Genomic DNA, 13,082 nt, shown 5'->3' on the forward strand with positions numbered 1-13,082 from the left:
GTAGCATGTGTGTGTGTGTGTGTGTGTGTGTGTGTGGTTTTGAGATTACGATGACTTTGAGAACTGATGACTAACCGATCCTGTGTGTCCTCTGGCTGTTATCGCTGCTTTAGAGGGAGAGGAAAAGTAGAAGAGAAAGGCTGTCCTCAATTATCCCTCCCAGACACACACACAGCCGAAAATGTGTGTAAAATCACACTGAGCTGCATCATTACACTCGATCGAGTAGGATGTCCTGTAAATGACTGAATAACTACAGCTCACATTCTTCTTCCTCTGCATCTCTCTTTCTCTCGCTATGTGTGCTAAAGTCAAGCAAGATTTGGCCTGAGGAGGCTGAAAAAAAAAAAAAAATCCAGTATAATAATGTGCGTGCGTGTGTGATGGAGGAGTTCTACAGACCTACGGCTGTTTTTGTCTCTCTGATTGCACCAAATATATCCAATTATTCCTGGGGCCTGAGAAATGTGATTGTGTGCGTGTCTGGTGTCTCTGAGGGTTTGTGTGTGTGTGTGTGAGTGTGTGTGTGTTTCATCTTTGATTCCTTACATCTTTTGATCAGTCACTTGTTTCCACGTTGTTGCAGCTATTTTAGCCTGATTTAGCCTTCACACACACACACACACACACACACACACACACACACACACACACACCATGGCCAGTCATATGCTACCTCACCCACTCAGCTCACTCACACTTTGATGGTGTCTGTGCTGATTGGAGGGAAGGGATGCATGATCTCCCTGCTTTACAAAATTGATTTTTATATAGAGACAGAAAATCTAGGAGAACGGACACCAAGGAATGAGAGAAAAATCTGTGCTTCATTTTAATCAGGCAGGTTGCAGGGTTGACCAATGAGAAGCCTCGGCTGCAAATTAAACCGTTGTCTGGGGTCCTGAGAGTCGACATCAGGTTAATGAATTTAAAAAGAGCAGTCTGTGTGTTTCCAGATGATGAGTTTAAGAAAGATGGGGCCGGGGGGGGCTGTGTTACTGCAGTGATGGGACATGATGGGCTACAACCTCTCACCTTCACTTAATTAATCGTGTGTGTGTATGTGTGTGATGTCGAGTTGTAGGGGTGCAATGGGTCGCAGTTGATCCGTGATCCGTACGGACCAGGCCCCACTGTTCGGAACGCATGTGATTCGCGGATTAATTGCTGAGTTTAACCATCATAGAGTGAAAGTTTATCATTTGCAGTTGCACGTGTTTTCTCCTGACTTGATCGCGTGCTGTTATCTGAGCGTACAGCCTCAGGCATCCAAAGTGCACACACACAGGAAGGTGCGTTTCTGATAGCTCACAAACACCGAATTGATTCCTCTTTTGCGTCTCATTGCGCTTGAACGGACTCACACACACAAAATTGTCAAACTACCCGTCTCTGCAAGTATTCTCGCAAACACAGTCGGTTATGTCTTAAGTGAACGTAAACAGTTGAGAAAGAAATCGGATGTGTATCATTATATTGGATCTGTTCATTAGGTCTTAAAATGACAGCAGTCTATAAATATCTGCTGTTGTCTCTGTCATTAATGTTAACCAAACAACAAAACACATATTTAACAAAGATTAATCTATATTCAATTTATACAGTGAACATTAAAGTGTTATTTTACATTTGATTACATTTCTGTACCTGAATACTGTTAGACCTTTATTTGAAACTTTGTTATATTGTATTTATATGCTTGTAATTTGTGTATTTGTTCTTATTTTATTAATGACTGTTCACTCGTCTTTAATAATGTTTAATTGTTAAAAGCTAGATTTTTGCTGTGGTATCGAAGTACTTAAAGTGGGCTTTAAGTGATAAATGAAAAGCAAAGTTACTGTAAGCCCATACCCCCCCCCCTTTTTTTTTTTTTTGCTGATGCGAAAAATTATCTGATCCACGACTCCAAAACTGTAATAAGATCCGAACCGTGAATTTAGTGATCCGTTGCACCACTAGAAAGTAGGTTGGAAGGTGTTTTTTGCCTCTAATGTTGTTTTGATGTTTCAATGTTATTGTTTTTTTGGAGCGTTGTGGTTATATTTTGCCTCTTAATGTGGTTTTGTGCTTGATGTTTTGTCTTTTTGGGTAATCGCAGGCCAGAATCCCCCAGCTGTGCCAGGGCAAACAGGAAATGAGGCAGGAAGTGGAAGCGTGTGTCCCACTTTAGCTCTCCAGATTCAACAAACACTGGCTTTCCTGTTCCTACCGCAGCACAGACTGGCACAGTGACCTGCGCTTACATAATCACCAAACAATCAACACATTCTCTGAACCCACCCAAAGCCCCTCAAATGGCCAATGAGGGCCCTTTCTCTGGCTGATTGACAGAGATTTAGACCAATGAGAAAGTAGAGGGATGGAATGCTTATGGGAACATTTACTGGAATAAATGTTGGAAAAACGTTCGGGAGGGACATAAATATTGAGATGGGAGGAAAAATTATATTTCAGATATGTTGCATTCCCTTGAGAAAGTTTGTGTTCGCTCGCAAAACTTTTGAGTTCTTTGCATGCGAATGCAAAGTTTCTCGAGGGAATTCAAAGGATTTGCACGCAAACACAAAAGTTGTGCCCGGGACCAGAAAGTTTCTTGGGGGAACGCAAACCTTTTGTGAGCGAATGCAGACTTTCTTGGGAGAGCGCTGTAATTCTCTTGAGTGTGTGAAAGCACTTTATACTTTTATGCTAATATACTATAGGAAATGAAGCAGGGATACTAATATGCATTTTATGCTAAATGCAAAAGAGTATTATTATTTTACCATGTCCCTTTACGGGCTATGTATTGTTCACTTAAAAGGCAACTAAAATTGAAGTCCTAAGTCATTTACTGAAAATCTTCCCTTCCTCTTTTCTTATAAATGCCCAAATTAAAATTTGGTGTGTTGTGATGGTTTATGAGACTATGAGAACTAACTCTATGAACATGGAAAACAGTGATAGATGGACCTCTCAATCTTTGAGGGGACCAAGTGAAACATGATTATGTATTTCTGCTCAGCTCGCGACATTGTGCATCAACCACACGACAAACGCTAATACTTTTTCATATACTTTCTTTGTATGACAGTTCTATCTAAGAACGTATTAGACAGGACTGTTAAACAGATCGTAAATAATAAAGATGACAAATAGGAGTGCTCAGGCCTTACCCTAGGGGAACATTTAGTTCTCTGGGAACCACACTGGTTGCTAGTTCCTGTAACTACCCGGTGCAAAAAGCCCATTGACATTATATTGCCCATTCATTTTCATTGTATGAAAGCGTCAACATTCTGCTAAGCTTCTATTATTGTTTAAACAAATATTTCTGAGAGAACGAGATAAAATGAAGACTAGAAAAAAGTGCTAACATCAGTAATAATAAATCTCTCGTCTCTGTTAATGAATGCTCATTGTTAGCTCATTCACGCTGAAGGTTACACCTTAAGGAAGGTGTGACCATTCATTCAGACTCTCATCATTTATTCCAGCGTCAACTGTTTTTAGAGCTCCTCACACTGGATGAGATGCGTTCACAGTCTCTTCAGCAGCTCTCCACTTACCGCTTCTTCATAACCGCCTGTGTGTTTCGGATAAGTGCTAATCTCCTCTCATCTCATACTGCTCTCTGCAGCTCTCCAGACCGTGTGTGTCTGTGCTCTGGAGGGGAGAGAATTTCAGAGAATGTAGCCATTTACATCTTTTTTTATCTTGACTATCCTTGTTTTGTTCATTCTGATTGGCTCTGTGTGTTTTTTTCAGGTGTAAAACAAAGTTGTATCCGGACGATCTCCCACGCACCAGTGTGGTGATCGTATTCCATAATGAAGCGTGGACCACACTGCTCCGAACAGTCCACAGCGTCATGGACAGGTCTCCGAGACACCTGCTAGAGGAAATCGTGCTAGTGGATGATGCCAGTGAGAGAGGTGAGTGTGTGTGCAATGTTGCCACAAATACAATAAAACCTGAAATCACCTACATTGATCGGCCAAAGGTCCAAAGTTTAACAGCTTTGTAAACATGCTAAATAATGCCTTAAAGAAAATATAAAAATGCAGAAAGGGGTTATGGGGTTAGGGGATAGAAAATATTAGGGGTCAGTATAAAAACAATAGAGGTCAACGAAAAGTCCTCACCATGAAAGGAAAAACAAAAGTATGTATGTGATCTGGTTGCACCTAGATTATGAGGACCCAAAGTCCTTATATTGTAGTGTGTATTGAGGTTTCAGGCCACGCCCCCTACATTATGAGGACACGCCGATGTCCTTGTAATTCGAAATGCTAAATGAACAAATTATTTTTTATTAAAAATGTAAAAATGCAGAAAGTTTTCTGTGATGGGTAGGTTTAGGGTAGGGGTTCAGTATAAAGTTTAGTATAAAAACCATGTCCTCATAATTATAGGTGTACTAACATTGTTTGAAGCAATAGTTAAAAAAATAGTAAGAATTATGTCATTTTCTCACCCTCATGTTGTTAAAACCTTGTATGACTTTATGCTATGGAACATAAAAAGAGTAAATCATTTTCATGCTGCTCTTTTCTATAGAATGAAAGTTTCAAAGCTACAAAAATAGCATACACTGTTTATGCTATTCCAAGTATTCTGAAGCAATATTATGGCTTTTAAAGGAATACTCCACTTTTTTTGGAAATAGGCTCATTTTACAACTCCCCCAGAGTTAAACAGTTGAGTTTTACCGTTTTCGAATCCATTCAGCCGATCTCCGGGTCTGGCGGTACCACTTTTAGCATAGCTTAGCATAGATCATTGAATCAGACAAGACCATTAGCATCTCTCTCAAAAAAAATGACCAAAGAGTTTCGATATTTTTCCTATTTAAAACTTGACTCTTCTGTAGTTACATCGTATACTAAGACTGACGGAAAATGTAAAGTTGCGATTTTCTAGGCTGATATGGCTAGGAACTATACTCTCATTCCTGCGTAATAATCAAGAAACTTTGCTGCCGTACCATGAGTGCAGCAGGCGTAATGATATGACGCAGCGCCTGAAAATAGGTCTAATAGGTTAGATAAACTTAGTCCCGGTCACGTTGGAAGTTACCGAGGTGGGGACTATTTTCAGGCTCTGCGTCATATCATTACGCCTGCACAATTTTCAACTTGGTTTGAACTGTGCCTTTAAAGTTACAATGTAACGGTGACCACATTTCTATACATCCTATAGAAATGGATTATTGGAAAAGAAAAAATGTTGGGTGACGAGTGACGACTTCCATCAGTTGTCGATTGGATGGAGGCAGATCTGAATGTGAGCTTGAGGTTGATTGTAAGAAAGAGGCAGGGTTTAAGTGGACTAAATCTGTTGTTTTCCCCCGAAGATCGAGGTATGACATTTTGATTATGCCTTTAGAAAATAGTGAATTTCCATTTCATGCTGACAGATGTTTGTGATGCTTACTACTGAAAGGAGAGAATGATAGCACAGATGTCTCTTGCATACACAAATAAATACTCTCGCACAGATCTCGGAGTTAAGATGAGGACATTGAACTGCAGAGCTCCAGAGATAATGACATGGTTTTGTACTTTCCACTCTTTGAAAATGCCTGTATCATGTCAGCTTTGCTTTCGGTGTGTGTATGTGTGTGTTAGTGTGCAGTAAAAGGGAACAGAACACATATTGAGGAAAAAGATGGCCGGTGACCTTGTTGCGTATTAACGTCAGTTAAAAGTGTGTTTGTTAAGACAGATTTATACAGAGAGAGAAAGAGAGTGTATGTTAACTCTGACAAGCTCTATTGTGTGTCTGCTGCTGTGTGTGGGTTTGCAGCTCTAGTCTTTGCCGTTATCTGCACTAACCTGTAATTTGGCTAGATTATGGGATTAGTGTATTAGTAGGTATAATGAATACATACCTGGAATTATATTATCATTAACTTGCACATAGACACACACTCACATATACCTGTCCTATGCCTAAGCCACTTGTAGCATTTTAAACGATTGATTTTAATTTTAGTGTTTTATTTGTAATATTTTAGACAATTTAAAAAGAAATTTATGGACAAAGCAGAATTAATATCGGCCATTAATCGGTTATCAGCCATAACATGAAAATAATTGGCTTTTTGGTATTGACCAGAATTTTATTACCAGTGCATCCCTATTTTAGAATATGCGAACCATAATGTTAAAGAATTGTGATAACACAGAAAAAATAACACAGTGATATTTCTAGCTCTTTCATAAACTATGCAGTGTGGATATCATCCACTATGGTTTAAATTTTATTAAATCCTAAAATTATATATACATTAGTCTATTGAGCCTAACACCTCACTGTAAAACTCATTAAAATGACTCATGTGTCATTTTAAATGATAAATGAAGTTATCATATGCATACTGCTCTCCAGGGATACGTGGGAAATCTGATTTTGCCGTGTTGTTCTTATTAGTGTAATTATTCAGTCCAGGCTTTGACAGAGCTGCGCTTGATTCTACCTGCATTTTTTCCCATAGCACTGAATCATTTTCTCTGCCACTGCAGTGCCGTCGCTTCTCCCTGCATTGATGTAAACAGAGATCTGCTGAATGTCGAGGCAGTGACACGACCAGACACACAGAACATTTATGAAAGTATAGTAAAACAAAGACAGTGAGTAAATAAAAATTTGGCTGTTGGGCATTTTTTGTCATAAATTGTACAATGTCATGAACTGAATTAGTTTGTGATGGGTTATGTTGTTTCCTATTGATTGTTCAATTAAAAGAGAGCTTAGAGATGTGAGGTAAGAAGATCTAGTCTCCATGTTTACCTGGTATAATTTAAGTTATTTATCCGAATTGTAATTTTATTAAGCAAAACACAGGCTTTAAGAATAAAAAACACGAATTAATATAATACAACAAAATTCAAGTTTGTAAAAAGCCTTAAAGGCAGAGTTCACCCAAAAATTTACATTATACACCCTTATGTTATTCCAGACCTGGATGACTTTCTTCCCTCTGTGGAACACAAAACGTGTTAGATATTTTAAACAGTGTTTCAGCTCTTTTTGTCCATACAATAAAAAAGTGGGGATAAAAAAAAAAACGTTGGTTTGTCCCTGTATGGAAAAAGAATTATAATGTTGTCTTTGGTGTACTGGAGAAGAAAAAATTCATACAGGTTTGGAACAACATAAGAGTGAGTAAATGACAGAATTTTCACCTCTTTAAAAGATTAACTTGGTTGAGAAATAAAGTTGCAATATTTACTAAACTAAAATTAGTCCCTTTCACACATTTCATACTCTTTACTGGTAAATAACCGGTAAAATATCGTTAAGAGAGATGTGTGAACAGGACCTTTTCAAAATACTGACAAGTTGGTTCTGAAAATTTGCCAGTACAAGAAGCTGTAATATTACCAGTAAATTACCGGTACTGTGTGTGAACAAAGAATGAAGATTACCGGTATGAGCACGTATGAGGTCCTGACGTAAGAAGTCTTCTTTGGGCCAATCTTAAAGTTATTATGAAGAGGACGCGATTATTCTGCGTTGTTTACAGTAAGCTCTGCTGCTTTTCAATAGTGTTTCTGTGTAAATATGCGCTAGATGGACATCTTTGACCTTCATAGCTCAAGACCCTGCCTTCTTTTTTTATTCATCAGCGCTGTGGCTCTGCAGTTGGATACTATTATGTGCATCTCGTGTTTTTAAGAGAAAAACATGTTCTGTGTGGTCATCCCTTTACGCCTGTCACTCAGAAAGTCAAACACTTTTGTTAAAATGAACAGAAACTAAAGCACTTCTACTCATGTGGGTGAATGAAGACAACAACGCAGCGTTTAAAGATCATTTCCGATGACTGACAGTCATTGCTGCTGTGAACAGCATTTTTGTGTATTTTCCGGTAAAGCCATTCTGGTCATTTTACTGGGATTGCTGTGTGAAAGGGTTGATATATTTTCATATGTATTAAGTTCATTGTTGTAGGTTGTGTTGGGAGTCCCATTAAGTGTTTTGCACATACAATCCCGGTTTCGGCACTGGCCCGAGAGAGGTCAGGAGCGTTTCGGCTGACTGTAGAAATGTGCCTCTTGCTGGCAGTGGTCTCGATGGCAGCTGCTCTGGAGTGCCAATGACTTCTGTATAACTGACCTCTGCGCGACTCTGTTGCCCTTCGGCATCATTGCTATGGCTGCTGAAAGCCCTGCTCGGGTGCTCCATGTGACCCGGCTCGGGGTGGACAGCTCCGGGGAGAACATTCACTCACAAACACAGACAGCAGCCAACGAGACCGCTGACAGCACTGTGATGTGATGACAAACACACACACAAACTTACATAAACACCCACACCCAGCTCTGTTAGGAAATTAGAAGAGGAACGAAACAGTATTGGGAATGTTGCGACATGCGAGCTAGATTCAAACCCACGTTGTCTGTATTAGTACCGCAGCTCAATTATTTTGGGTTCACTGTGTCAGGGTTTCCCAAACTGGGGATTGTGAGGGAATTGAAAAGGTTTTGTGAGTGGATCAAAAAAATATAATATTTAAAAATATATAAAAAATCGAAATAAAATACATACTTAAAAAAATAACAAAGATCATTTTTTGTTTACCGGCATGTCATGTGACCATTAACCAACATCAGAGAACCACAAAAATGTAAATGTGTTGTTTAATTATTGAAATATTAACTTAAAATCTCACAATTTCAAGTAAATATTTAGGGCTAAGGGGGTTGGAACTTGGATGACAAAAATAGTTGGCAGTCTCTGCTCTAGGCTATTACAATAGGAGTAACCTACTGTATTTAACGTTTGGTAGTTTGAGACATAAATCAGTGAATATCTGCTCACTTCAAACCTTCATTCATTGGAAACGCTGACTTTACAGTTTCAGAAGAGCACTATTTATCTGAAGGACACTACAGAAAACACTATATCCCCTTTTCTCACTCTGTCCTTCATATTTTTTTTCATTTAATTGATTCTCTTTCTCTCAAGGTTCCTCTTTGTATTTCTTTTGCTCTCTTTTAGTTATCAGATATATGGTTTGTATTGGAAGGTAAATAGTGAATGTAACTGCTAGTGATAAGATCTATCTTTTCCTCATTAGCAGATTCACAAGTGTGTGTCTGCCTTGTACTATTTTGAGCATGTATGTTAGTTCATATAGAGTCTGTGTGTTGTTGACTACAGGAAGCTGAGTACACTACTTGGGTTTTGTTTTCACACCAGTGTGGCTAAAGGCTAAAATTAGCAAAAGGCTTTGTTACTGTACTGTATGTATACTGTAATTTTTTTTTTTAAACTTTCGTCCAACCAAGGGAAGTCAAAATTGTCGTTTCTGGACAATTTGACCCTTTGCAGGGAGTTTGATTGACAGGCGATCTGACCAATCATAATCCGCCATTTGCCGAATCCGCCATTTTTGTCCGACAAAGCAGTCAGAGCGCCCTTTCACACCTACCTTGTTTGGTCAGGATTTTTGGACTTTTCAGTTTGATCAAAATTACAGGTGTGAAACCTCCCCCGGACGAAAAGACGAAAAGAGGTAGTCTCGGTCCGGATCAAACTGAACAAATGTTTGGTTTCTAGTGTGAAAGCATTTTCTGTACGGTTCGGACTTTCAGACCATTTACAAGAAGTTCCGGTGGTTCTCGCAGGATTACTTGCAGTCTTCTCCTCCTCTCCTGCCGGCGACGATAAAATGTTTGCACAACGAGTACGTTCATTTGGCGAATTTGAACTAGCCTCGAGTATAGTTGGTGCTGCAGGTAGTAATGCCGTAATAATAACAGTATAGTGGCAACGATATGCGTCTGTTCATTCATTCTTGTCAAAGTTACCCGCCGAATTGACAACATGCTGACGTCAGAGACACGTCCGTTTACAAACATCCGTTTGTGAGAACATGGTGTGTGGCGTGAGAGCGGCGTGGCTTGTCGGACATAGCAACAGTAACTAAAGGGGGCGGGTCTTTGCGAACGGTCAGTTGACTGGTAAAAAAAATTTCCCACACACAGATTCCGCAATGGGTTCAAACCAAATTTGCAATGTTGACCAACACAAAGTGACTTTTGTGTGAGCTGTTGCTTCATACATCGCTACACTATTGATAATGGACAATGGACATTATCCATTGTAAATTTATACATTTTCACAGAAAATTTGCTCCTTTTCACTGTATTGACAAAAAAGACATTTTTCTAAATATTTTCTTTCGCTTCACAGAAGAAAGTGATTGAGGTTTGGAACAACATGAGGTTGAATAAATGGTGCTGGAATGTTCATTGTGAGGTGAACTAATCTTTTTAGATCAGAGGTAGGGATCGAAAAACATCATTACCTCAGTATAAAAGCTATAAAAGTCAATGGAAAGTGACCACCATGACAGAAAATGTGCAGCTGGAATAACTGTAATAACATCAGAATTAAGTCTGTGGGTGAGAGACTGCAGAGACATTGACAGAGTGTTCATCCAGGAGTGCTTTGAAGCATCATTGAGGCCCATGGCGTGTACACACACACACACACTCCTGTCTAACCACTGCGACATTTTGACAGATGCAAAAAAAGACACATCGATGTCTTCTTTTCTCGCTCTGTCACGCACAGACACACATGCACTAGTTCATTCGGTAATAGATTGACTGCGCAGGTCACGTCCTGCATAAGAATAGCTGCCAGCCCCCCTCCTCACTCATCTGTGCTAATCTGCCGCTCCTGTGGAGAGATAAAGACCCAAATTCTTCCTCTCATCTTCCTGCCGCTCAATTTTGTCCTCTAATGATGTCCTCTCTTGTTCTCCTCCTCTCTTTCCGCCCACTCTCTCTTCCTCCTCTTTATTTCCACTTAAACGACTAGAGGAATACGGCAGGATATTGATTTACGTGTGTGCATAGATTTGCTCACGTGTCTGCAGAGAGTGATGAGTGTTCATTTGAGTGGAGCATCTACTGGACTTGTTTTAAACAACATGTAATGGAGTTCGCAATGCCTTCAGTTTCCATAATGTGGCATATTTACGCCTTTAAGTGGGAAATAATGTAGGATGGAACTTATATGTTGTCAGGTTGTTTCTGTGGGATGGAGTTAAAAAAAGACACATCACCAGATAATGACATGAAAACAGGAATAAACGTTTCCTTTGTCTTTGTGTTTCTTGAGTGTGGTTTTTTTTTTTTGCATTCAGTTCTGTTCCACATATCACACCTCAAATAAAGCATGAGAGAGCTGATAAACCCTCTGTGAGACTGCATTGCACAGACATGTCCTCCTGTCAGATCTCCTAAAGGCCTATTATTGGATCTGTGGGAGTGTTTGACATATATAGATTTTTTTTGGGACAGATTTGGACCTGTGTACAGATGTTATTTGTTGCTTTCGTTAAAGGAATGTCTCATGAAAATTCTCACCCTCATGTTGTTCAAAACCAGCATATTTAATTTATTAAATAAAAATTATTTTTAAAAGTAGATATTTTTCCTAGGAAAATGTATATCGTATGTCCTTGCGTATGCCCTTTTCCATGAAATGTAGGTTAGTGGGTACTGGGGCCGTTTTTCTTTTCACGTTCATTGGTTGTAAATGAGCATCATGGACATTATGCTAAATTTTGTGATCCACTGACAAAAATATTAAAATATTTGTGTTGAACTGTCCTTTAAAATAATCAATTACAGTAGTGGTTCTCAACCAGGGGCCCTCAGGAAATTTCCAGGGGCTGCAGGATGAAATAAAGTATTTAAATAAAATATTGTTAATTTATTCAAATAAGCTATCTTAAATCTAAATTAAAATCAAGATGTGACTGAAATCTCATATAACTCAATTTAACTTGTTTGTTTTAATTGAAGAACATACAATTCTGGAATTCAGAACATAACTTCTAGATTCAAAGATGTTTCGTGGTTCATTAATTTAATATATTACAATCATTTATGATGTTAATAAATTCAATATATCAACTAAAAAAAAACTTTTTCTTAATTGAGATTTTTCACAATCGAGTCAAAAAGGTTGAGAACCACTAAGGGACATGTGTTATCTCAACCATAAATGTAACTAATGAATGTTGATGTTTCACAGGCTTCTTCTGTATTGTTTCACAATTTCAGTCTGATCTTTTTCTGAACACATATTAAGCCATTCAGATTATTTAATCGAAACAGAAAGCACTGATATCCCACAGCAGTAACAGGAAGATCAGTATTTTAAGATGGCTGCTGCAGCTGAGGATGCTGATCCACATGAGCCGAGAGCCGATCCTGCAGATGCTGATGTAGAGCAATACTTGATTAATGATTGAACTGGGGGGAAATTGTTAAAGAAAGGTTTCCTATACATCGCCAAGACCAAGAATATGCCCCCCACACACTTTTTGTGTGGGGCAAAAAAAAAAGCCTAATTCCACTGGAGGCATTGTCAGTCTTACAAATGATCACGGAGTTGGTTAGAGGTAATCAGCAAATCAGTTACGAATATTGCCTGACCTACTGTAATTAATATTCATGAGCTAGATAAGATTGATAATGTGCCTCACCCAACTTTTCAGATTGTGCCTGAGTCCCTGGCTAAAACGTGTATTCGATGTATGTGTTTGCATCTGGAAGATGTCATTTTTAGAGCATTTTCTCTTTGCATCCACTGATGAATATTAGAAGGAAATTATCATTTTGAATGTATGCGAAGTCACATCCTTCCTAAAGTTACCTATATATGATTCTTGTTTACAGGGAGCCTGTGTGTAATTGTTTGTTACCTCTGTGTGCATATAGACTTTCTGAAGCGGCAGTTGGAGCAGTATGTGCGGAAGTTGGAGGTGCCGGTCAGGGTGGTACGGATGGAGCAGCGCTCGGGCCTGATTCGTGCTCGCTTGAAGGGGGCGTCCATCTCCACAGGTCAAGTGATTACCTTCCTGGATGCCCACTGTGAGTGCACAACCGGCTGGCTTGAGCCTCTCCTCGCTCGCATCAGACTTGACAAGTAAGCACTACTACTTCTGAGATGCAATACTTTAAGGTATATATACTTGCTTGAAAAAGCATAGTGTGTATGTATATATATATATATATATATATATATATATATATATACACTCACCTAAAGGATTATTAGGAACACCT

General features: G+C 39.0%; 1 protein-coding gene across 1 annotated transcript in view; it reads left to right on the plus strand.

Annotated features, from left to right (window-relative positions):
- galnt1 (UDP-N-acetyl-alpha-D-galactosamine:polypeptide N-acetylgalactosaminyltransferase 1) overlaps positions 1–13,082 on the plus strand; it is a 100,413-nt gene that overhangs the window by 67,064 nt on the left and 20,267 nt on the right. The window contains exons 5-6 of the mRNA XM_084384958.1: positions 3,751–3,917; positions 12,735–12,942. Coding sequence (XP_084241084.1) covers positions 3,751–3,917; positions 12,735–12,942 — 375 coding nt within the window. The remainder of the gene's footprint in view (positions 1–3,750; positions 3,918–12,734; positions 12,943–13,082) is intronic.

The sequence above is a fragment of the Rutilus rutilus genome (assembly GCF_951802725.1).
Source record: "Rutilus rutilus genome assembly, chromosome: 17".
Classification (NCBI taxonomy): Eukaryota; Metazoa; Chordata; class Actinopteri; order Cypriniformes; family Leuciscidae; genus Rutilus; species Rutilus rutilus.